Source organism: Chrysemys picta, chromosome 1, assembly GCF_011386835.1.
Source record: "Chrysemys picta bellii isolate R12L10 chromosome 1, ASM1138683v2, whole genome shotgun sequence".
Classification (NCBI taxonomy): Eukaryota; Metazoa; Chordata; order Testudines; family Emydidae; genus Chrysemys; species Chrysemys picta.
In genome coordinates this window covers 186,748,954-186,775,154 of record NC_088791.1, presented here as the reverse complement: position 1 = coordinate 186,775,154, position 26,201 = coordinate 186,748,954, and the positions used below count along the sequence as shown (strand labels likewise).

The window sequence follows — 26,201 nt, the reverse complement described above, 5'->3', positions numbered from 1 at the left end:
GCTCCCATAGAAACTTATGGGCTTTGTTATTGACTTCACTAGGATTGGTACTGGGCCTTAGATCTTCCAGAGTGAAGATCCTACAGTTATCTGAGTTGTCATTTAAAGCCATATTAATTTTTCTAATCCCTTCCCAACGTTTTCTGTGTTTTAGATCAATACGATACATTGGGTGCAGTGGATTTCCTTCCTTCCCACAAGTCCAACATATAGCCACTAACCTTTATATTACCTCTTTCCTCGTTTCATTTAAGAAATTGGACCCCAACTCAATAAAAACATTTAACCAGGTGCCTCAAGTAAATGCAGAGGTGCTTTGCTGAATCAGGGCTTTAGTCACTCTAAAACACAGCTCATGTGAGGAAAAATAGCATCTATGAGCTTGAAAGGAATAGAAGAGATTTTCAAAGGCACAAAGGAGAATTTGGTGCAGGGCCGGCTCCAGGCGCCAGCTTACCAAGCAGGTGCTTGGGGCAGCCACACCGGAGAGGGGCGGCACGTCCGACTCTTCCGTGGCAATTCGGCAGTGGGTCCGTCACTCCAGCTCGGAGCGAAGGACCTCCCGCTGAAGTGCCGCAGATCGCAATCACGGCTTTGGGGGGGGGGGGGGGGGAGCTGTTTGGGGCGGCAAAAACCCTGGAGCCGACCCCGATTAGGTGCCCAATTCATTTTTTTCTTCTAACACTCTACTTTTCTACTTTTTCTTCCTTGTTCTTTGACTTGCTTCTTGATTCCCATTCTTTCATTCCAACTCTTCCTTCTGTTCCTTCTTGACTTTCTTTCACTCCTCTTCTTTTTTCCTCTCTCACTCATTTGCCTTCCCAGGAGTTGGGCACCTGATTCCCCTTTGTGCCTTTGAACATTTCCCCTGTAGTTAGTTAATTACATTGGCATGTACTTAAGGCACAGTTCTGGTACTCAACATTTTATCAATCCCCTCAGGCCAAATTTATCACTGGCATCAGTAGATGTAACTCCATTGGAGGTAACGGAGCTTTACCTGCTCACTTCAGTGATGAATGTGGCCTACACCCATGAAAATATCAGCTGTTAGAACACAAGTTTGTTCGGTGTGAGTGGTCAGTGTGTTGAATATAATTATATCCCCGAGAGCTCCCAATACTAAGCTCCCATACAACATGCTGCAGAAAGAGTAGAGGTGACCTATTTTTTGAATACTATTCATCAGTTAAAACCTAGGTTGTCTTCTCTTCCACTCACCCAACACACTTGCTCCAAAGATTGGGGGGGTCTGTTTTGGCACAAGGTGTGATTTCTTTTGAAATCTGTGCAGGAACTTTTTACGTGTTGTGTGTACATTTTGAATTGAGAGTAACCACATACATTTTTGTAAAGTTTGCTCTACCAATACTGTAGTGTGCCAGTTTTGGTGAAGCATGTTTGGCCCCTTTCTGTAAATTAGCCCTATATGCCTGTCTAACATAAAATGTGCAATAATTGCTTTAGTCCCTTCCTTGGTGATGTAATCCAGTTGTTCTCAACTAGTGGCACAATACCCTTGGGGGTATGCAGAGGTCTTCCACGGGGTACATCGACTCATCTAGATATTTGCATAGTTTTACAACAGGCTCCATAAAAAACACTAGCGAAGTAGTACAACTAAAATTTCATACAATCACTTGTTTATACTGCTCTATATACTATACACTGTAATGTAAGTACGATATTTATATTCCAATTGATTTATTTTATAATTATAAGGTAAAAATGAGAAAGTGAGCAATTTTTCAGTAACAGTGGGCTGTGTCTGATTTTGTAAGCAAGTCATTTTTAAGTGACATGGAATTTGCAAGTATGCAAGACAAATCAGACTCCTGAAAGGGATACAGTAGTCTGGAAAGGTTGAAAGCCACTGATGTGCATGGCAACGTACTTCTGCTTATATATTTTTAAACATTCCTTTTGAATATTTTACTCAATTCTTTGAGAAAAATTCTGCCCCAGATTCATGTGCAGAACTCCTGTGGGGGTAATTGTTCACACACATCAAAGGACAGAATTTGGCCCTTTTTTCATGAGAAATGTTTTCTTTTACAATGATATGCTATTGTGACACATACACTGCTCTACCCAGGAGCTATATCATGAGACACTGAGACATATGTCTCAAGTGGCTATCTTGGAGTGTGACATTTAAAATAAAATGGCCCTATGAGGGCACATCACAGTGAAAAGAACATCAATATGTGGTCTTGCAGTATTTTGCTTTTGAATATTTTGTAAGCCATATTATTATAGTATTCAGTCACTTCCTTCACACTACTATAAAAATCATGTAAAGTGTACATTAGTAATAGACTATGACAGGGGTTGGCAACCTTTCAGAAGTGGTGTGCCGAGTCTTCATTTATTCACTCTAATTTAAGGTTTTGCGTGCCGGTAATACATTTTATCGTTTTTAGAAGGTCTCTTTCTATAAGTCTATAATACATAACTAAACCATTGTTATATGTAAAGTAAATAAATAAATTAAAATGCAGAGTCCCCCTCCCCCCCCAGGACCGGTGGCCAGGAGCCGAGCAGTGTGACTGCCACTGAAAATCAGCTTGCGTGTCGCCTTCTGCATGCATGCCATAGGTTGCCTACCCCTGGGCTATGACATAAAGGAAATACTTAAAGCCTCAAGGAGAGCTTTGAAAAAAAATTCTGTTTACAGACCATTCTGCCAATATAGCTCAATTTTTCAATATTTCTGTTTTTTATTACTAGGGCCATTTGCATAGAAATGAGCATCTCTGGCTTGTGGATATCATCATTGTTTTGCAAAGTAGTAATATTCCAGTGCTGTTACAGAAGCCTAATTTAGTAAAGTATGTAGTATAAGAAGGAACACCTAAGGGCGAGGAATATTTTTTTGTTCCAGATTGTTTTTAAATGATTGAGTGTGATGGTGAGGGTTTGGGAGCATCTTCTTCCACTGAGAATCTGGGTGTTGTGCATTCTTTTGAGAGGCTATCGTAGAATGTTTTTATAATATAATTTTAAGGCAGCCTAGTAGTGCCAAAGTCCTGCATGATATGGGAACATGAGGCAAAGGAACATTTTAGTTACATAACAAGTAATGGATGAAAACCCAGGCCCTGAATCAGCAAATCACTTAAGCACTGGAGTAGTTCTGTCGACTTCAGTGGGAATATTCATATGCTTAAAGTTAAACATGTGCTAAGCACTTTGCTGAATTGGGACCCCACTGAGGTTACATAGCTCTTCCCTTATAGTCTGTAGGGAAAATCCTTCCCATCTTACATGCATGAGTAAGGTGAGCTTGTTTTATCCCTGCATCTGTGCCTATCAGTGGCAAAGAAAATAAGTAAGACTATGCTAAAAATTGTGGAGAAATGTTTCTAGTAATAATGGGCCAAATTCTGGCCAGCCCCTAAGTGGATGTGCAAAGGGGAAGTGGGATACAAGGAGCTCATCCCACACACTGTATAGGAACTGGCCAGAATTGATATAAAGGGTGCATAGTATTTCTTCCTTCCTTGCACCCCAGTGGACATAGATGCCTAAAAAGGGGCAGGAAGGGGCTGGGTCATGTTTCCACCCTTACTCCATGCTGGCCAGGGTAAATGCTCTGGTGCAGTGAGCACATCAGTGTGTGTGTTCTCTGGTACTCCTTAAGAGGAATTCTGGCTGATTCATTAATAATTTGTCCTTCCTCAATACCTCCAACACTCCTTCAGGTGAAAGAATCTAGCTCAGTATTATTTAAATTATCATGTTCACAGGTTTCTACAGTTCAGTGGCCCCTTCTGCATCCTCAACACCATCACCTTCTTTGGGTAAAATGAACCTTAATTATTGCATTTTCTGGAACATACAAGAGAAACAAAACAAAGCAAAACAAAAACTAGCTTTGCAAACAGAAATTTCCTGTTTAATCCTTCATAATCTATTTCTTTAGAAATGTAAACTGATTCCCATCACCAATCACTTCCATGTTTAATAAATATAATGTACACATCTGATATTACAGCCATGTTTAACTTGTGCTTGTCTAATCACCTTAATCATAGTTTGCTGGTGATCTCTGCTTATTACATTACACAATAGAGCCCCAATCCTGAGAAGATAAATGCACATGCTTAAAGTTATGCATATGTATAGGTATTTGCAGGATCAGGGCCTTGGAAGATAGTCCTGGTTCTCTTGAAGTCATTGGCAGAACTCCCATTGTCTTCAGTGGAACAGAATTGGGCCCTGCCCTTCTTACAAGTCATAAAAGACACGAGTTATCTCCAGAGGGCTCATGCAGCTTCTGGGAAGAGAAAAGGTAAAGAAAGTAAACAATGTTGTAAATTTGACAAGGAAAGGAATGCTGAAGAGATTCACCTTTAATTTAGAAGCTGAAAGATTCAAAGCCCATTTTATTATTTATTAGTAAGAGGGCTGAATTTTAAAGTACATTAGAAAGAAGAGAAGACAATATTTTTATTTTGTGTTTTCCCCCCACTCTGCTACAGAATTGAATTTTCAGTGTCTTATTTTTAGTGAAAGATTTGGAAAAAAATCTATGCCAGATCATTCAAAGCCCAAATAGAATTATTCAGACTTAAAAAATACAATCCCAGATAGCATTGCCTTTTAAAAAGATATTTCACTGTTGTCTTATTCCTCTGACAATATATATAAAGATATAATTTTCTTTTTAAAAATTAGGGTGTAAATAATTAATGAAGTTGGGGCTTTAATTTCCCTCTATGGATTCCAGGGGATAATTCTGATAATTTAGTTTCTAAAAATACATCTGTTTCATTTTTACTCTATTTTCCAGCTTTCCTAAAGACAATAAAATCTTCCTATTTGAATTGGAATTTAATAAATCTTAACTGTATTTCTTGGGCATGACTTAAGTTCTGGGAATGAAATGTTACAAAAATAAAGTCTAAAGCTTTTTTCCTATTCCGTAAAAATAGTGTTGCATCTGTGTTTCATTCAAGAGATTTCTCTTTGGGTATCACATATTCTTTTATTTTGCCGTTATGTGTGCCACGCACACAAAAAGGACTAAAGGAGCAATTTTTCTTAAGGGACAAAATGAGCAATTTTTCTTAAGGGACAAAATTCACACCTCCCTGAATAAAACAAGGGTTAATCATCCGTAGGCCTGGTCCAAAGCCCACTAAAGTCAGTTGAAAGAGTCCCATTGACTTTAGTGGTCTTTGGATTAGATTGTATGTGTGGTGAACTCCGCAGGGATTGGAGAAGGTGGAATTTACTCCATCAGCCCAGTTGGCCGGCTGTGGAAACTGTAAGCGGGAGTAATTACCACAGCCTGCATGCAAATGGGTTCATTCAGAGTTGATACAGGCCTTGTCTACACTATGGGGCTAAATCAACCTAAAATTACATTACTTCAGAAATGTGAATAATGTAGCTGGAGTCGACAAGTTTAGGTCGACTTACTGTGTTGTCTACACCATGCTGGGTGGACGAGAAACACTCTCCTCTCGACTTACCTTACTCTTCTCATTCCGGTGGAGTAATGGAGTCGACCGGAGAGCGCTCTGCGGTCGATATAGCGGGTCTTCACTAGACCCACTAAATCAACCCCCATTGCATCGATCGCAACAGCATCAATCCCTGGTAAGTGTAAGCATGGCCACAGACTATCCTTCAGCAGTACACAATGGATGTGCCTCTACCGGTTCCAAGATCATCTCCTCCTGAAGAGGTACCATGCTGTTGAAGTGGTGCAGTGGGCCTTGCATGAGTGTTCAGTATTGGGGGGAATTTCATCCATAGAGCCAGATCCTGCTTCCACTGAAATAAGTGACAATATTACCATTAACTCCAGTGGGTGCAGGTTCGGGACTAAAGTGGTCATCTGTTTATATTATAGTTTTCTAGGAATCTCTATCAAATTCTGGTCAGTGATGCTAACATAAAAGCACTCTCAGCAAGAAATATAAAGAGAACTAGAATTGATGTCATCAGTAGAACTTATTTTGCTCTTATTATGTCATTGCTGTGCTTTAGGTGGCCACTTGTCATCATGGTCCATTGATATGAACAGAATTAAAAGTTATTGGGGCTCTTCCAATGCAATGTATCTGTGGCTCTCTATTAAAAGAGGAGATCTCTTTGACTATATAATTCTTGTTCCTTGGGCATTTGTTTGAGTAACTTGTTCCTTATAAGGCACCTCTATGCAAATTGGGTTTCTTTCCTCAGAGGGCTCGTCTGGATTTTTTGCATTTGTTGACTAATATTTTCTTTTCACAGCCATTAGTAGAGGGCAATATAGTTCTTTCTAGTGATTCACTAACGGAGCACTTAGAGAATGTACAATATTCAGTAGAAAAATTCTTGTATTTGAGAACAAGCCTTAGCAATTTTATATAAGCTGTTGGATCTGTTTCTAGAGTATTTGTGTTTCCACCGTGAAGGAAAGAATGTTATTCTGTGGCCTTAGCCTTTCCAGAGCTGTGGGAGATAGTTTGAGTCAATAGCATATAGTCTGACATGAAGTATGTCACACTTTGGCTTATGACTCTCTTGGTGTATTAGTGATTGCATACGTATGCACATACAGCACCACTCAACTGGAATTGTGTCTTATCATTTTCAGGAAGTTTGATTTCCAGGTCTAACTTCCGCTTTTCTAGGTACTTAACTTTTCCAATTCAGCCAGATATCTTTGAATTGTTGGTAATCTATTCCTTTTAATTATAATAATCAAAAACACACATTTATTTTGATTTTTTTTGTTCATTTATTTTGTCCTTTTGTTTTCAGTTTTTAGTTTTAATAATTCTTTCAACCACTACACTTCTCAAAGAAAAGCAACCATGTGTTTTGACATTTAAGACTAAACAATAGCTGTTCTATCTCTAATGCACAGGTAGAGGGAGCAGGTAGTCTTCCTGTGTGTGTGTGTGTGTGTGTGTGTGTGTGTGTGTGTGTGTGTGTGTGTGAGAAAGAGATTTATCTAGTACAGGGGTCGGCAAATTATGGCCCGGGGGCCACATCCGGCCATTTAGACGTTTTAATCCGGCCCTTGAGCTCCTGCCGGGGTGTGGGGTCTGGAGCTTGCCCCGCTCCACGTGTGCCATGGCTCTGCATGGCTCCCAGAAACAGCAGCATGTCCCCCCTCTGGCTCTTACGCACAGAGGCAGCCAAGGGGCTCTGCACGCTGCCCCTTTCCCAAGTGCTACCCCCACAGCTCCTATTGGAGGGGAACCACGGCCAATGGGAGCTGCAGGTGCAGCACCTGCGGACGGGACAGGGCGCGGAGCCGCCTGGCCACATCGCCATGTAGGAGCTGGAGGAGGGACATGCCGCTGCTTCTGGAAGCTCCTTGAGGTAAGCGCCACCCTCAGCCTGCACCCCGACCCCTTTCTGCGCCCCAACCCCGTGCCCCAGCCCTGATCCCCCTCCCCCCTCTGAACCCCTCAGTCCCAGCCCGGAGCACCCTCCTGCACCTCCATCCCCTCATCCCCAGCCACACCCCAGAGCCCACACCCCCAGCCGGAGCCCTCACCCCCTCCTCCACCCCCGCACCTCAACCACCAGTTTTGTGAGCATTCATGGCCCGCCATACAATTTCCATACCTAGATGTGGCCCACCCTGATCTAGTACTTGCAACAGTTCTCAGCAACACGCGGGTTTGTAACGTTCCTGTCTGCCTCAGCACACTAGTGCAGGAGACAGCCATAAACTGGATGTTTGTGTTCCAAGATTAAGTGAGGCATCCTTGTCTGTGCAGTCTCAGGCATATACTGCCACAGATGAAGCATATCTGAACCCAGTTCGCACTGTGCATCAGCAATTGCCAGGTCTCTGACCTCAGCATTATGGAAGTTTTATTGATTACACTGATAAAATGCCACCTTCCCTGTCACTCATCCACTTAATATTCTCCCCACAAGCTTGTGCTCCTCTGCCTCACAGGGCTGTACTTAAGGGCCTAGTCTTGCCACCCCTTTAATTAATGCTTACTCATGTGGGTAACATTGCAAATAATGATCAGAGCTATGTGTGATGTTCTCAGTGAAATCTAAAATCATACAAAACTTGCCTGATTTAGGGGTTTGTTACAAACCTGAAACATGGAACAGGTTTATTGAAAGCCTCAGGAGGACCATGAACCTCTCACATGCACCTGACCTGACCTGATTTGATTTGGCATTGAAGCTATGGCATGTCCACTGTGGATGCAAACTTAAGTGAAACTTCGTGGGTTTTGATCTGAGGTTTTGGATTCCTTCAAATATCAAGTTCAAAAGTGTAAATGGAGGTTGCAAATTGAAAAGCAAATAAAATGTTCAAACAAACCCTGTGAAGCAAAAACACAGAATCTGACATAGCTCTAGAAATGAGCTGGTGGAAATATGTGAAGCCAAATGTTTTTAGAAGCTGATGTAAATAAACAGGACTTCAAACATTTACCAAACAAACACTAGTCAGAGCATTCTGGGTGGCACTTAAACCTATCTAACCAAGCTCATGTCAAAAGTGGGTTATTTCTAGAGTTCTATTGAGTGGTAGCAATTTTATTGCCAATCTGTCCTCCCCACTTTTCTTTGGCTGGGGGTTCGGAAGGAGCTCAACTCCCTTCCTTGGCTGTTAGAGATGTTGCTCCTTTTTTGTTGTGCTCCCATCGCTTTCCTAGCTTCTGACTCAGGATAAGCACAGATACTGTACTTTTTAACAGTAGTGTGGGTCCAGTAATACCAAGGACCAAAAGCAACAAAAAGAGCATCATCTAAAACAAGACAAAGGTGATTATACTAAGTGCAACACTGTCACCCTCCCAGCTATAGATACAATGTCTGGGTCACTGATCAAGCCTCTGAGCAAGCACAACAATGTGGAACATTTCCGAAAGTGGAAATTCCATTACAGGTTCTATTTCCTTTCCAGGCAGCTCCTGGAAAACTCTAATTTCATGAGATTGCAACAGGAGGACTGGGGAGGGGTGGGACAGAGTAAAGAATAGAAAATAGAGAGAGAAAAGGCACATCAAACTAAACTGAGAGGCTGGGGTTCAAATACCTTTGTAGCACCTAGCTCAAACAAGTAGGAGCGCAAAGTCAATAACTGGAAGCCTGGGGCACTGTCCTGATCAAAATACTTTAAAATAAAAAGTAGAAAAGCTATCATTTCTGATATTGGAGCATTAATAGCATTTTTCTGTATCACTTTTGGTTTAAGTTAAATGTATTGACAGTTTTTCAAATGGCAGTAAAAACATTTAATTTCTTTACTATCAGACTGATTGCCTCAGGGTTTAAAAGCCATGATCTGGATCTGTTCACTTTTAAAATTCAAGTTCAAACACAGAACAGATCTAGACTGATCAAAATTTAGTTGCTTACCATTATCAGGTTATAGCCTGAAACCATTTCCTATTCTGCAAAACATGCTAATTTTACTGTTCTGTTGTCCTCCCACCCTCCCTGATCCCCGCCCCCTTATCCGTGTTATCTGCCTTTTATGCAGTGTCATAAACCTACTGATGAGCTCTTCTTCTTGGGACTTGCTCACTGGTGCCCTGATCCTTGACTGGGACACCTAAGCACTACTGTAGTACAAACTGATGATAATGTTATCCTATGTGAAATGATTTAGGGATGTCAGGTGTTTTTCTGCACCAGAGTTGCAGTCAGGACAGAAAGTCCAAGACTGGATGTGGTTTTCAAACTACAATGATCTTTGTACCCTGGAGGTGATTCCATAGCTGAGGCATGATGCTAGGAAGGTGGGGGCATGCATGCGCTGACACACTGTACTGTTCTACTGAGAGACGACTTCAGTTCCAAGGTCACTTCAGCAGTTTCCACAAGCACTAAATTCATTTCCTGTTTTGTTACAAGAAATAAAATCGACAGAAAGACCTTTCCGTGTGTGTCCTGAATGCGCTGAGCGGGACATCCTGCATCGTCCTCTGTGGGTGCAGAGGGCAGAGTTGTAAAGGAACTGAGATGCTTCTCTATTGTTCAGTGGATGGGGAAGGGAGGGAGCATGCAGCCCCTTCATGGTGATTTTCAAGCATCCCCGGGGGCTCGCTGTTGTCAGGTGAGGAGATTTTGGAACAGGCTAGAGGATCCACAACTATATAAATCATTTGGCCCTTTCTCCCTATTGGGGGTGGGCACCTGGATCTTACAGACTTCTCCAGTGTAGCTTATTTGGAGCACTCTGTTGCCACTCTGTAACATTCCATTCTTATATCCCGCGGCTGAGTTCTCCACTGCCCAGACAAACTACTCAGGTTAGGCGCCAGGGAGAGGAGTGTGCGGATGTGCATAAAGAAAGCAAGTACACTGTGTTCAGATGTTTCTGGAAAGATAACTTGTCTGAAAAGTCCATCCAAGGATTACACAGAAACCAGAACAAACTGTAATTATGTATCCTGTTATGTTGCAGTGTATATGATTTCCTCTCAGGTCCTATTTAAATATGCCCGACTACACTTCACTGGACGTGCAACTTTGTAACAAACTTGTAGGCTGTAACCTACTGTTCATGCATCGAAAATATGAAAAGACAAAAGATATTGTTCTTAATCCCGTGTAGTGTTTATGTCTGTCCTGAGCTGCCAGCAGAGAAGGGGGAATGAAGGTTAGGGTTTGCAGTGTACTGTATGCCCAAAGGGCTGTACTTTTGCTTTTTCACAGTGCTTATACTTCTCAAGGCACTTTGTGGGCTGACTGTTTAAAAAAAAAAAAACTCACCTTGTCAGTATCAAAGAGGGAAAAAATCAATTTGGACGGAATCAAACATCAGCAACATATTTAGATACATGATCTGATCTCAGTAAAACAGAATTAACGAAGTAACAGTTGAAATCCTAAAGTAGCTGTTGGTGTACTGTTAAAAGGTTGATTAGTGTGCAGATCTTTAAATTAGTAATTGCTTGTTGAAAATAGTATTACCTTCAGGTGCTTGCTTGAGGAATTTTAGTTTAAAAAAGGAATTCCATGTATAGAGTATCAGCTGGACTGGGCACTAGGCCTGATTCTGAGTTGCTCTGATTCTGTACTGGGCACAGAAATGGAAGAAGGGGCAAAAGTGACTTTAAGCCATTTTTGCATTCCCTGTATTCTCAGAGCCACAAGGGGGACTGCCAGACACTTGGAGTAAATTAGAGTGGCCTCAGGGGTACTCTCGTTTATCCCTATACACTCCATAGCCCCCTAGTAGCCATGGATAGCCAAGAAGAATAGCCTGAATGCACTGTCCAATGCCCACCTGGGGTTGGGTTGACATAGTACCTTTCCACCAGTTCTGTGCTGAATGGGGAACCCTCTTATACAGGGGATATATCCTGTATACCGTTTATACCCAGTTCAAGTGGGGAAAAGAGAATCATATATATACTAATTATATTTTAAAATATAAAAATAAGGAAGTGAGTAGGAGTTTTGCCTAAGTAAAGACTGCAGAATAAGGCCTCAAAGGCAAAACCAGTCCTACTTCAGTTGCTATTCTCTATGCCACTTATTACATTAAACACTGGTGAAGGAACAAAATGGACACCGTGTAGAATCAAGCATGTGGGTTTATTATGCACAGTGCTGGCAGAGTGTCACTTTGCTTATTAGGCTCAGAGACACTGCCAAACAATTGATTACAAAGGATTATATGGATTTTTCATGGGTGGAGGGAAGTGACGGGGTGGGTGGTCCCGAGCCCCAGGATAGGTCTAGCAACAAGACAAGATAAGCACAGTAGCCAATGGTCAAAAGATTACATAATGTCTCCACCCATGGTTTCAGGTTAACAAGTAACATACAATTAGTACACAGGTGTTTTTCTTTAAACAATGTATAAAGTGTATTAGTATAAAATATATATGTTGAATTTTGATTTGGGGTCCACAGGAATGAGGTAGCCCTTCTGATTGTCCAACAGGTACCTACCTGGGGATTAAAACAAAAAGACATTTGAAAAGTATATGGCAACAGATTGTTTCATTTGTGTTTCTAAAGACGGACATTGGTATCTGTGAGAAGCAGGAGGAGGATGTCATATCTCATACGGACATGTTTGAACCTCTTCCATAAACTCAAGTTTGGTGTGTGGGGAGAACATGGCTACCTCCTCTGCCAGAGGAGTGGACACAAAGATAATGGACTCCTTTCATTCCTTTGGTCTGTTTGCAGCTTCAGACAAAAGTGCCAATTATTGCTCCCCATCTGGCATTTTGCTGACCAAGCTTATTTTAGTAAAAAGCAAGGTTGTCTCTTGTTTGTTCTGTTTCTTTTAGCTAAGATGGTTTACTGTTTACTGAGCCTCTGGCCTCTTGACCAAACTCTGGACTTTGGGCCTGTAAAAAGAGCTGACTTAGCCCATATCAGGTTTTTACATAAACAGCACATGGATTTTGCTAATACCACAAGTGGGTATTAGCTAGCCAAACAATTTCACTGAGTCCTAGGTTTGGCAGTTTTCTGACTTCATGCAGCCCAGGTTACAGAGACTTCTATTAAGGTGTTCCAGGGTTATGATCACATTATAGTGGAAAGTCTGCCCAGAAGCAACGAGCCCTGGGAAGCCGGGGGATGTACTGAATCAATCAGTCTAACATAAGCTTCACCAATGGAACTCCTATAGCAGGGGTCGGGGGTCGTGAGGTTATTACATGGGGGGGTCACAAGCTGTCAGCCTCCACCCCAAACCCTGCTTTGCCTCCAGCATTTATAATGGTGTTAAATATATAAAAAAGTGTTTTTAATTTATGGGGGGGGTCACACTCAGAGGCATGCTGTGTGAAAGGGGTCACCAGTACAAAAGTTTGAGAACCACTGTCCTGTAGTGTCCCAGCCATAAATTAAAGCTTCCCTCCCTGGCAAAATCCCTGCAGGAGAGTAATAATAGAGTAGTCTGCCCTCCATGGGGAGGTAAATCCCCTTCGGGTACAGCTGCTCCTGCTAGGATGGAGGGGGGGGGGTGCACTTTGAACAGTCCAGAAGGCATGAATCTGCCCTCTGTGTGTGAGGAAAAAGTGCATGTGAGCCTGCTGGAGCTTTGCTGCAGACCTTACATGCGTGTTAGTCCCAGTAAATTCAGTGGAAGTTCTGCCTATATAAACACAGCAAAATCAGACTTAATTAAAGGTCCAAAGAGTTCATTTTTCAAACATACCATATGCTGGAACAGAGGATCAAAGAGCACAGAATATAATTTTTTATAATAGCATCTCAGAGAATGACTTTTTTAAATCCTGTAGCTTCATTTTTTAACACACTAGGGAAAATCCTTTAAAAGATATATTAGTGCTAGTAGTAGTATTCCAAAATTTGTGTTACATGTACCATTATTGATGTACAGTATTTACAAAAATTCAAAGCCAGCAAACCACTGGTGCCAACAACTGGCAACAAATTAACTGGAGAACTTAAAAAAGTTCAGAAAATTGAGACTTGATAGATCAGATGCGTGAAATGAGGATTGTGAAAAGAGTACCCCCTTTCTGTACCAAAACATAGTAAAATACAATGAGGATACTGGCCATCATATGTCTTTTAAGAACAATATTTCTTGCACCCTGTTAGGCTGGATTTCTGTAAATTTCTCAGAGTAAACTACCCCAATATAAGGACTTTTATGCTCATATAACTTTGTCCATACTAGAGGCTTATACTACTTTAACTATATATTGTGTTCTAAACTGATATTATCATGTATGTCACATAGTGAGCTGACCCTTTAAGAGTATTGGGCTCAGCCCACCTTCTCAGGTGAAGGGAGTAAGTCCAGGTGGCAAGGGATGGGAGCATGTGACTCACAAGCAGGCCTGCTGGGAAAATATAAGGGCAGCCTGAGGTCAAGGAAAGACTTAAAGGAGCCGAGATGGCTGAATGAGCTGCTTCACGTAGAAAGCCCTTTCTTAGATCCCAGGTAGAGAGACTGGTAAGTGCAATTCTGCAGAGAGCAGCAGCCGGCTAGGAAGGTCCGAGTGCAGGGAGCAAGCCTGCTGGAGCAAAGTTTCAGCAGGGACAGGACTAAGAATCATGCACTAAGGAAGGGCTGTGGGACAGCTGGGAAGACTGGGTGGAATTTCTTGTATTTTTTTTTAACTTTGCATCAATAAACCAGACCCCCGCCCCCAGGACGGGGTGTTATTTGATGCATGAAATCCTATATTGAGTGATTGGGGAGTCCGAGAGGCAGAAAGTGAGGCAGCGGATGGGTCTGAAGCCAGCCTTGCTAAATCCCAACTAATAGCAGTAGAAAAACTCTGTGCAGATTAGCTCTTTAAATTTCAGGAAAACCTCTACATTGTTTTGTATGTTCAAGTAGGGAGGGGTGTTCAATAGCCACAATTACTCTGAAGCAAATCTAAGCTATGGATCGTCTGCATTTTATGCTTCAGAGGCACACAAGCCACAGTGTAAAGTAGATGTCACTGGAAATATAGTATTTGTTTCATTAATCAAGGTTGAAATTCACTTCATTAGCATAAATCCCAAGTTATCAAGTTTCTGCAGGGGAATGAAGTCAAGTAGGTGAAATCTACCCCCCCTCAGTGTAGAATATGGGTGTGGAGCTGTAGTACAGTCACTGTCCTGTCCTCAGTAGTCACTACTGTAGCCTGCGAGTTAGAGCAGTGATGCCCAAACTTTTCCAGTCATGCCCCCCTTACCATTCTCAGAATTTAATGCACCAGCGCAGACATGAGGGTGGCAATACCCCGGCCAGAAGCTGCCGCGCTCCAGCTGCCCAGCAAGGAAGGCAGCGCCACCGCCAGTAACAACGCAGTAGTAATGGGGGACAATGCTGTTGCTGGTGGCGGCGCTGCCTTCAGCGTTGGGCTGCCAGAGAGTGACAACTGCTGGCTGGGGCATTCATGTTGTTTGCAATGTGGGAGGACAATTTTTTTTTAAACCCACTCCCATCCCGCAATACCCAATTATTTTTTTTATCCCGCTCCCGTTATTATGGCAGCAGCTCCTGAGGGACCCAGGGGATCCCAGTTTCTTCATCTTCCCCCCCGAGAACCTCTTGTGCCCTCCCCCCTGTTTATGCAGCAGTGAGTTAGAGTAGTAGCTGCTGCCCCTCTGCCATTTGTGCAGGGCATTAAGGCCATTGCATTCACATAGTACCCAGTTCTGTGGTCATTCTCCCTCTGATCCACCCATTAACACCCTCTGTGACAGCCTATGTAGGGTAATTAGCGAGACCTCCTATGTGGTGAATGTGAGGTTCAGAGGCTTCTTGGATCCCTGTTTACTGGCAGCCTCCCTGTACAGCCCAGCAGAAGATCTGAAAAGATTCTGTGGGCCTTGCACCAGCAGAAATGTTGACTGGTAAAATGTAAATGTGGTGTTAGTGATGGGGGAAGGAAACTTGTCTTTTGAATATTTTATTGTTACCCCCAAGGATGTCCTTTGGAATTTCTCTTTTTTACAAAAAAAACAACCTTTTCTTCTCCCCCTTTACATTTCTGTATACTCTTTTTCCATCGCTATTTCTATGGCTATATTTTTTCCCCTCTAGCCATATCTTTTCTATGAAGGACCTTGCATAAGGTTTCCTTTAAACTGTTGTACTTCAAAGTTTTCTCTTTCCTTCAAATCTTCCTAGTTGCTATGTGATTCTGCTGTGCAGTTTCTAGGCCTTCCTTTGCTTTGCTGTCCTTTTTCTCTAAAGACACTCCGCCTTGATGAAACTTGCAGTGGTGATAGCATGAAAAATGTCATCTGTATCCTCTTAGTACTGAGTGAAAGAGAGAGAGAGAGAAAGAGCATGCATTTTATAATATAAAAGTTGATAAATTTCTTTACAGGGTATTTAATTGAACAGGAACATGAAAATGGCATTGAAAAAGATTTGGCCATGTCAGAAGGGTAAATAAATAGATTTATGATTTTGCTTTATACATTGTAGCCATACCAAAGGTCATCCACAAAGTGAACAAGTATTTATTTTTACATCATATCCACAGAACAGTCATTCCAACACACTAGTCATGTCAGGACTTGATTCTGAGAGTTTTAGCCTTTTGGAGCCTGATTTTCAGAAATGCAGAGCACTCAGAGCTCCAGCTGAAGTCAGTGGGAGCTATGGGGGCCCAGCACCTCTTAATAGCATGTTCTTACTGTTCAGCTGATTAGCAGATAGCACTTTAATGCTGTAACACTCTCTTCAAAATCCTCTTAATCTTCTTCTTTTTTTTTTTACAAATGAAGTACTTGGCTCACATAATAATGTAAAATGCATGACCCGTGGGTCTGATTCAGCGGGCTTTGAATCAGCCCCTACTTGAACAGAGAAGACATTTGAGTGTAGGCAGCTCCTTCTCCATGTCTCATGATGTCACTAACAAACTGTCTAAAAGCTAGTCTCTAAACACCACGTTAATGCAAAATCTGACTTCATAAATAGAAACAAAAATGGATAGCAGGGGTGAAAGTAGAAATAGGAACTTACCAGTACTGGGCTGGGTTAGGGACGGCTCTGGCCCCCGGAAGGGGCGGGGCCTCGGGCGGAAGGGGCGGGGATGGGGGGTCGCAGCCAGTCCCGGCCCGCCCTCTACCAATAAGTGCCCTCCCTCTCCCCCGCCGGGGAGCAGCGGGGGCTCCGGCAGCAGTTTAAAGGGCCCAGGGTTCGGCCGCTACTACCGCCCCGGGGCCTTTAAACCGCTGCCGGAGCCCCCAGCTGTCGCTGCTACCCCAGCGCTCTGGCAGCAGGGCTCCAGGGGCTATTTAAAGGGTCCGGGGCTCCCCTGCCTCTACCGCCCTGGGCCCTATAAATAGCCACCGGAGCCCTGGGGTAGCAGCGGCGGCAGGGCTCCGGCAGCAGTTTATAGGGCTGGGGGCGTAGAGGCAGCGGTAGCCCCAGGCCCTTTAAATAGCCCCCAGAGCCCCACCACTACTCCAGGGCTCTGGCGGCTATTTAAAGGGCCCAGGGCAGTAGAGACAGCGGGAGCCCGAGCCCTTTAAATAACCCCAGGAGACCCGCTGCTCCTCATCCAGGTATTTGGACATATTTTGCCACATTTAGATTGAGTAGTACCTTACTCCATGAGTAGTTCCATTGATTTCAAGTCTACACCTGTTGTAAAGTATTAACTCGGCATAAGGAGTGCAGAATCTGGCCCCACTGTATTTATATTGTTGCATTTTTAGGTCAGTCACTGTTTCCAGAGAAGTGGGTGGTGCTGTTTGGTTTTGAGATTGGGTTTTTTGAGGGGGAGGGAGAGTGCGGATGGAGGGTAGGGTTGGCCTTTATTCTTTTAACTGTGGTTTGAATTCCCCTCAGTTTGTAGGTTGTAATAATAATGAAAAATAGTGAATTGTTTTAATCTCAAGAGCTTGAGTGAATGAGTGGGGCAGAGTAGATTTGCATATTTGGAACATTACTGTCGAACAGTTAATGTGGGAGACCTGCTTTACGTATACAAAGGAAAAATAAAACACTAAAATTATAGCCAGCAGCCCAGGGATGTTTGGTTTCAGGTTCTGTTTCTTTCACCTAGAAGATAGTTTAAGCACAACAACTTTCTGTATGATTTTCTGATATGGCACTCTAGGGGAAGGTCACAATGATTCATCCATTTAATGGATATAATGGAAGCATTCATAGTACTGCAGTTGTTTATAATAAATGGAGCTTTCATTATGCCTTTGGTTTTTGTTTTGTCTTATTTTTTGGTAGTGTCATAAGAAAACTCTTTGGAAATGAAAGAATATCTCACAAAGTCTTTTCAGAATTTAACCTTTTTTTTTTTTTTTTTAATGCGCCCATTGTTCCAAATGTGGCTAACTTGGTCCCAGAGAGAACTGGATGAACTTGACAACTGGAAGATCTCAGTCACATAATCTAATGTTGCAACATTCTGTTACCCTTATTTGTAGGGTATTTCTAGGCTTGGGTCAAAGTGTGGAACACTTAATGCCTGTTGGCGAACACTAAGGGTTAGACCAATAAAGAGATTTAAGCACCTTTAGACACCTAAATCAAAAATGTCAACCCTCAGAACCCCTGCACAGCTGCTGCCTAACCCTGTAGGTGAATAAAGTCCTTAGGTGTCTACGTTTCCACCAGTAAAGACCTCTACATTTCTGTTGGTGGGCATGCACAAAGTCACCTAATTCCTAATACCACTGAGCTCTAATCCTGGCAGGATTCTCAAACCAGGCAATTCCCTGTCTATCTCAGCTGCAGGGCCTTCTCTGGCAGAGGTTCCTGGGGGCTGTCTACAGGATCAGGCCCCCTACAGAACAAGGAGTTGCCGCTGTGCCCATTATGCCCAGTAGTCCAGTTGTTAGAGCATGAGAAATTGAGGTTTAAATCCCCCCTCTGATTAATTCAGAACAGGTACTTGAACCCAGGGTCTCCCACATCCCAGGTGAGTGCCCTTATCTTAGTGTTTTATAAAGTACTTTATATATGCATTGGGCCAGTGAGAATGACTCTGTAGCCCAGTGGTTAGGGCACTGTCCTCGGAGACCCCAATTCTAGTCTGCTCTAATAACCATACAAATGTTTTATAAAAAAGTGGAATAGCTTCAACAGGAGAGATTGAGAGAGACCCATCCCAGAATAGCCAACTGTCTGATAGCTATGACACACCTGCAATGTGGGAGGCCTGCTTTCAAGACAGGCAGAGTGGGGACTTGAATCTGGGTTTCCACATCCTGAGCAAGCACTCTAAACGCTGGGCTATTGGCTATAAAGAGGTGCCACCACCACTGTTCTTTGCGGAAAAAGAGCTGGCTTAGGTGCCTACCATCAGGAGAGGGTTCACAGCTGTGAATCCTGATGGGAGTCAGGCATCTAACTCCCTTTGAGGGCATAAGCATTTCCTTCTGGCTAGCCTAGGTAGCTCTTCAGTGTGATGGCCTCTGTGACTCCCATTCTTAGGCACCTGAGTCTCCCACTTTACTGTATAAAGAGCCTGGATGCCTCACTTGGGCACAAAACACTGAGCCTAAGTCCCTTTTGTGGATCTAGAGAGGCCCCTGGATCCATATGTAGACACCTGAATAAATGGTCTGATTTTCAGAAGTGTTGGGCTCTTGCAGTACCATTGACTTCAACTGAAGCAGCTGGGCACTCAGCAGTTTGAAATGCATTCCAGAGCTGACACTGGTATATGAAAACCAACACATTATAAACCCTGTTTTATTTATGACTTTCAGGTTTTCGCAATGCTTTCTTTATTCTCTGCATTGCAAGATATCCCATTGTAGCTTATTTGTTATTGAACAAAGTATCAAATTAGAAGACATAAAATATACATAACAGTATCCATAAGGTTGCTATCTAGAATCCTGGTTTGAAAGTAAAATGATGCACAGAATAAAAATATTCAGTAAACTGCGGTTTCTCTTTGTAAAAGTCACGACTATCAATGCCTATCTCGCACATTGTGCATGCTTCACTGACTGCGCAGAATAACAAGACTGAGTGAGCCAGGGTGTATCATAAGGGCTAATGTTGGGCCTCAATATCAGGAGCTCTTCATGTATACCTAAAAGAAGAATTTTGACCCAAAGTGTAAGTGCAGCAGGGCTTCCTTCTTCCAAATGGTTTGGAACTACAGTCTGATTAATCACTTTGGGGGGAAAGGTAATGGGTAAATTGAGCCTCTATGACTGTTGTTTTGTTTTAATCGTTGTGCAAGTATACATGCTGGATGCACCAGAAGATGTGGGAAAGAATGACCAAATTGAATTTGTTTCTTATTGTTCATAATAGAGAAGGTTCTCCTAAATCTGGAGTTGGATAGGTACACCATTCTGTGTACTAAAAAAACGTTCTGACCCAAAATATAGCAAAGACCAGAACAATGCAGATGGAAACATACCATGCCAGCACCTTGAGATGCCCTTGGAATTACTATGGGAAACTTGACCGTTTTCTAAAGAGAAAAGAATAGTGATTTTCCTTCTAGGGGAAAAACTGCATAAAGGGGTGGAGGAGAAAATGTCCTGCACAATATTTAAAAGCCATTTATGCCTGCCCTGGAATGAGACAATTTAACATACAGTAAATCAGGAGAATGACCTGGCTCAATGTTCTAGGTGACTTTGAATTAACTGTCTCATTTTGTGTGTGTCTGGGATCTTCATGTTTGTTTAGATGCTGTGATGGGTTGATTTCTGTGGTATTTCCAATAATCAATACGCATTTTTGTTTAAAATGAGGAACGCTGAAGAGGAAAGGATTTCTTTCTTTAAACTGCCTTTGGCTGAAACTGACTGCATATTTCCTCTTACATTGCAGAGGCACAGCAATAGCAGGGATTGTATTTGGTATCGTATTTATAATGGGAGTGATTGCCGGCATCGCCATCTGTATCTGCATGTGCATGAAGAACAACCGTGGGACGCGAGTAGGGATCATCAGGACTACGCACATCAACACCATCAGCACCTATCCGGGTGAGGATGCAAAGTTACTCCTTCATAAGATTGCCAAAGAATTCCATAGGAAATGTTCATAATAGAGCTATATTCTTTAATCATTATGCTTTCATAGCAGTGGCAATTTTAGTGGGGGTTCATGGAGTCAATTTTACCCACAGAAATCATGAACCCCCCACTAACGCCGCAAACCTGAGTGGTGCTGCAACCCTCACCACCCCATTGCAACACCCAGAACAGGGAGCCAAGCCCGTCCCCCCAGGACAGGATCCGCCGCTACAGGTTGAGTGTGGACCAGGCTCACTCTCCAACACCTCCCTCCCCATCTTCAGGCCTCCTCTCTAGGCCAGGATTAGGGGTGTTGTGGTCACAGGTGGTCGGTGCCCCTCTTGACTACAATAAGAAGAGTTTAGTTAAGTGCAGCCATTGAATGGGGAGATTACATCCACTTTTGGTTCATAGTCAGTAAAATAAAGATGTCAACAAAGGACAGCTGTTCCCAATAACTGAGGGCATGTCTACGCTGCAATTAAAACTGGTCTGTGCCAACGACTCAGGCTCGTGGGACTGTTTAATTGCAGTGCAGACATTCGGATTCAGGCTGCAGCCCGAGTTCTTGTACCCTTCCACCTTGCAAGGTCCCATGGCCCAGGCTCCAGCCTGAGCCCAAATGTTTACACTACAACTAAACAGCCCCACGAGCCTGAGTCATTTAGCACAGGCCAGCCATGGGAATCCAATTGCAGTGTAGACATACCCTAAGATACTTCAAAAAGTACTCCAGAGCAGTGTAAAGTGCACCCTGCCATCCCATCAAATGTTCAAGAGCTGGGTGAGTGTGGTTTCCGTGCTTGGGGAAGGTCTATACAATGGAAAGGAAGTGTTTAAATAATTTAATGGTTTCTGCATCTCAAGCTTCTGGAAACCTAACGTTGCAGATTGGTCTGGATTCACAACTGCAAGGGGTTTTGGAAGAGGAAATCTCAATGTGGATCATTTTGCATTGTTCCACCCAGGTCATATCAGAGGGCAGATTTTGCTGATCCACATCCCCCTCTGAACGTTTTGCTGAGCCACACACCCCACAAAGTTCATTTCCCCAGACCTTCTCTTGTAGGCTCCTTGGAGCAGAAATTGTCTCCTCTTTGCTTCTCTGAAGCACCTAGAACCCTTTTGAATGCTTAGTAAAGAATAATAAATTTTATTTCAAACACATGAACATTAATATTAAAATATACACTTCATTTCCAGGTTACAGGCTACGTAGTCAATCCCTAAAATACTGTGCATGGTTTGCTATGGAAAATACAAATGCTACTAAACTAAACATATTCTAGTTTTCCACCATCCAGCCCTTTCTTAATGGCTTTGTGTTACTTAAGGAATAATGATCATGATGGCAGGGCATGCAAGGCAATCAGTTGTCTATCATGTTGGTTTCATGTCAAAGTGAAGCCAGGGCATTTGATACCCCTATAAACGGGGTTGGTGGCTATGTTCCAATATCAGAAATGGATACCTGTGATACAATAAGGCTGAAAAACAGCACAAGAAGCCATGACAGAGAGAGAGAGAGAGGGAGATCTTGTTATATTGTCTCAGAAGAATGTGAAAGTACCATGCAGTTGATTTTCCAGATATCAGATAAGGGAAATTGCTTTGGTGAATAATTTAAGGACAGGTCTTTTTAAAATAAAATAAAATTAAAAAAAAGCTGATGTGTAAGTAAGAGATTGGCCAGGTCCTGTAAACAAAATCTTTTCAAAATACTCCTTGTGGCATGGAAACGGTAGAATCACATAAAGTACATTGAAGGGCCCATTCCTGGAACATCTTATGTGCCTCCTGCAAATTCCAGGGGTGGGAGTAGAGGGCTCTTAACACTTGGCAGGATTAAGTCCTTAATGCTAAGAACTGTCTGTGAAAATGTACAAGCGCTTTTTAAATATTATTAAATGTTTGTATTCACATGCTTAGAGGCAATCCCTGCACCAAAGAGCTTACAGCCTACAAAAAAAATATCAGTTGTATGACCTGGGCGAGTATCTAATTTTATGCTCTAATTTTGGCAACTTTATTGAAATTACCCTAATAAGGGTTTTGTGTTTATATATTTTATGAACAATAAAATCAGTCATGCTGCACTACAGGAATTCCCCTTGCCTTAGAAATGGGATTCTGTACCATACTTGGGTTCAGCAGCAAAGATAATGCCACTCCAGACTATACTATTTTTGCCTGACAATCTCCCCGTTCCACTACATAGTTAGTATTTTTGCATGTGTCCATATTGCAGTGTCATATACTCAATGTATCTATCTTCCCCCTCACTCCCATTCTTTCCATCTGCACGAAACTTAGCTATAATCATCCTCATTATAGAAACATTGCTTTGCATAACATAGAGAGTTGAGTAATAAAGAGTACTATAGTACTCATTACGATTCTCAATCATGAATTGCTAAAGAGCAAAGTTAGTATGCAAAAACAAAATGGAGGTCTCTAGACCTCTTTTCTCACTGTGTTTCATCCTTGTCTCCTGCTGGAGATGAATGGACATTTTAGTTCTCCATTTTCCCTGTCCCTGGTATGAATATCCTTCCAGGGGGAGGCTCTGTGCTTCAGGAGAAGCAGTTTTTGGAGGATGGCGCAGACTGAGAAACTATTTCTCCCACCCTACCTAGGAGCTGTCTTTGAGATAGGTGGCAAGCTATGGAAATCTTTTCCTTCTGTCTCAACTTCAGCTCTGAGTAGATTTTGGGGAAGTGCCATTATCTCTCCTTTGCACTAGGATCTGATTTTCCTCTGCAGTGCACACAGCCTGGGTTCACATCCTCTCACTATCATCAGGCAGTCCAACCTCTTATCAATGTAGCCTCAAGTTGGGGAGGTGGGACATCTCCATGATGAGACATGGGGCTGTGAAGAACCACACACTAGGGCAGTAGTTTTCAAACTTTTTTCTGGCAACCCAGTTGAAGAAAATTGTTGATGCCCGCGACCCAACAGAGTTGGGGCAGAGGAGTGTGGGAGGGCTCAGGGCTGGGGCAGAGGGTTGGGGTGCAGGGGTGAGGGCTGCAAGGTGGGGCTGGGAATGGGCGGTTCAGGGTATGGGAGGGACTTCTAGGCTGGGGCAGGGAGTTTCGGTGCGGGAGGGGGTCAGGGCTCTGGGGTGGGGCTGGGGATGAGGGGATTGGGCTGCAGGAGGGGGCTCTGGGTTTGGGGGGCTCAGGGCTGGGGTAGGGGGTTGGGGTGCAGGAGGGGGTCAGGGCTCTGGGCTGGGGGTGCAGGCTCTGGGGTGGGGCCAGGGATAAGGAGTTTGGGGGGCAGGAAGGGACTCCGGATTTGGGGGCACTCAGGGCTAGGGCAGGGGATTGGGGCATGGGATTGGGACTTACTAAGGGTGGCTCCCCGTCAGCGTCCTGGAAACAGTCAGCAGCAGGTCTGACTCCTAGGCGGAGGCGCGCATGCAGCTCCGCACGTATCTCACCCACAGGTACCACCCCTCCCAGTTCCCATTGGCCGGGAACCTCAGAGAAGACCTCAGGCTTTGTCCCACAATGCGTAGAGCTATTTACTACTGGAAACCTTCCCCACCTAAATAATATTGATATGGTTAAATTATACTTTTCAAACTAATTCTGCTTCTTTCACTTTCAGTGGCTCCTCCACCTTATAGTTATGAATACGAGATGGAATACGCAGCAGACCTACCTCCACCTTACACTCCAACTCCACAGACTTCAGTACAGTGTCCGCCACCTCCTCCTTACCCTGGATATTCAGGGAAATAATTAATGGGCTTTAAAGAGATATAAAGTGCCTGTTGAATCAGCCAGCACATTATGGACAGATCTTGTTGGCTCAGGAGCAAGTAGGATGGGGCCTACATCCACATATGCTGTCTGGTCTTCGTGTAACGGAAGATAGTTGCTGTGGCTCCGGATGACTTCTAAAGGGTGAAGAAAAGTATAGTCCATCCCAGATCACTGTAATTCACAAATAAACTAAAGCACGATAAAAGAAACAGCTACTAGGACTTAGGGCCTACTCAAAAGTGGTTAGCATCATCCAAAATTCTGCTGGCTTTCTTTAGCAACCTGTTAAAGTGAACTGGAATACTATTTTTCCATTTAAAGCAATGTATGATAAAAATGGTTAATAAGCTTCCTCTTCAGAGCATGGGATACAGCAGTTGGGGTCTATTCTGGGAGGAAAATTCCAATTGTTGTCTACAAACCTGTATCATATCTTTCCTTGAAGTGGTGCAGGTAAGGAAGAACAAGAAAGACGGAAGCTACTTATTGACTTCCATTCCAAAATAGGAATGACTTGTTCAGCATAGCAGTATTTAGGATCTGATAGGTATATTGCAAACAAGAATTTTATTAAAGTCTTTCAGTAGCCAAAATTTGACTACTGTAACTACTTTTGACCAAAACACAGGGTATTTTAAGTGCCTACTTTTAAGGAGATTAAGTCTGGTTTATAGCCTATAATCTAAGTATACAGAACGTTTTTGTATGTAGCTTTCACTATAAATTATAGACAAATCTTTTTATATGGATTTAAATACTGTATACAGATTTTTTTAGGTCACTAGATAATACTTTAATTTTGAAAGTAAATATAGATTCAGCAAAATCCTGAAATAGTTTTGGAGGGAAAAAACCCAAGGTTATTAAGGCTTCATATATTTTTCCTGAAGTTTGATTGTTGATTAAATTGTATGAAGATCAGTAGTAATTGTAATTGAACATTTGTTCTGACAAGCTAATAGTCAACATAAAGGAAGATGCATGCAGAGGGACTGTAAATGTTGCTGTCAACAGGGAAGATAGGGGAATGAGTTGTCTTGGTTATTTAAAAGTGATTGGGCTCCATAGATTGAAAGGGAGATCAGAGTTGGATTTACCATCCTGTTTAAGAACTGCACACACAAATTAGGGGTATATGCAGTTCTGTCCTGATCTCTTCTCTTTCAGAATCACTTTGCAGGCATTGTTGGTGAATGTCCTTCATTAGAGAGTTGTTGGAACAAAAACACCAACATGGATTTTTCTATTTGAATTTACTATTGTGTAACATTTACAGCTGTTGTATGGGCTTTTTATGGCTTCCTTCATTATTTGTATGCTCCACAACTTATGTAAAAAGTAGAAGAGGAAAAATGATGTCGCATATCAAGAAGTTATGGTGACCAGAATTCACAAAGCTGCAGGAAACAGCCTTTTTTATGCATATAAACTCCAGGTTAATCATGATTCTTAAGGCTCAGAATGTGTTTATTTGAAAACTAGCACATAACCCTCAGCTGGAAACTTTCATGGGCATTCAGTGTGTTACAAATTAAAAAGAAAGGTGATTCACCAAGGACCTGAACCAAAGCCTATTGAAGTCACTAGAAAGACTCCCATTGACATTATTGGGCTTTGAATTAGGTCCCAAATGAGGAACACTTTAGGTGTTTAGGCCCTGATTCGGTAAGGTTCTGGGCGCTAGTGTAGCGTTAAGCACATGAATGATCTCATAGACTTCAGTGGGAGTACTCACATGCTTACAGGTATTCACAAGCTTAAATACCTTGTTGAATCAAGGCCTTAATAACGGTCTTTGCTAGTATTTTGGAGTAGTATTTGTCCCTTCCAGTTTGGGCAGTTTTACCCTCCTGAAAAGTCTACCTGAAGGCATAAAAGACTTTATTCTCAACAGAATGTGTTTCGAAGGGCTGTTACGTGGCCTTTGGCCAAACCAAGCATTGTGTACTACTTAAATTTTGTAATCTATTCAGAGGAAATTGGACTATCCCGCAGAACTTGGTTGTAGTGAGTTTCATAGCGCCTTCAACAAAGAATGGA

The 26,201-nt window shown here is 42.7% G+C and overlaps 1 protein-coding gene across 2 annotated transcripts in view; it reads left to right on the top strand.

Moving 5' to 3' along the window:
• CYYR1 (cysteine and tyrosine rich 1) overlaps positions 1-25,607 on the top strand; it is a 78,231-nt gene extending 52,624 nt beyond the window's left edge. For both annotated transcript variants that reach the window (XM_005289301.5, XM_065576564.1), the window contains exons 3-4: positions 20,204-20,361; positions 24,004-25,607. In XM_005289301.5, coding sequence (XP_005289358.1) covers positions 20,204-20,361; positions 24,004-24,137 — 292 coding nt within the window. In that variant the 3' untranslated portion in view covers positions 24,138-25,607. The remainder of the gene's footprint in view (positions 1-20,203; positions 20,362-24,003) is intronic.
• The last annotated feature ends 594 nt before the right edge of the window (positions 25,608-26,201 follow it).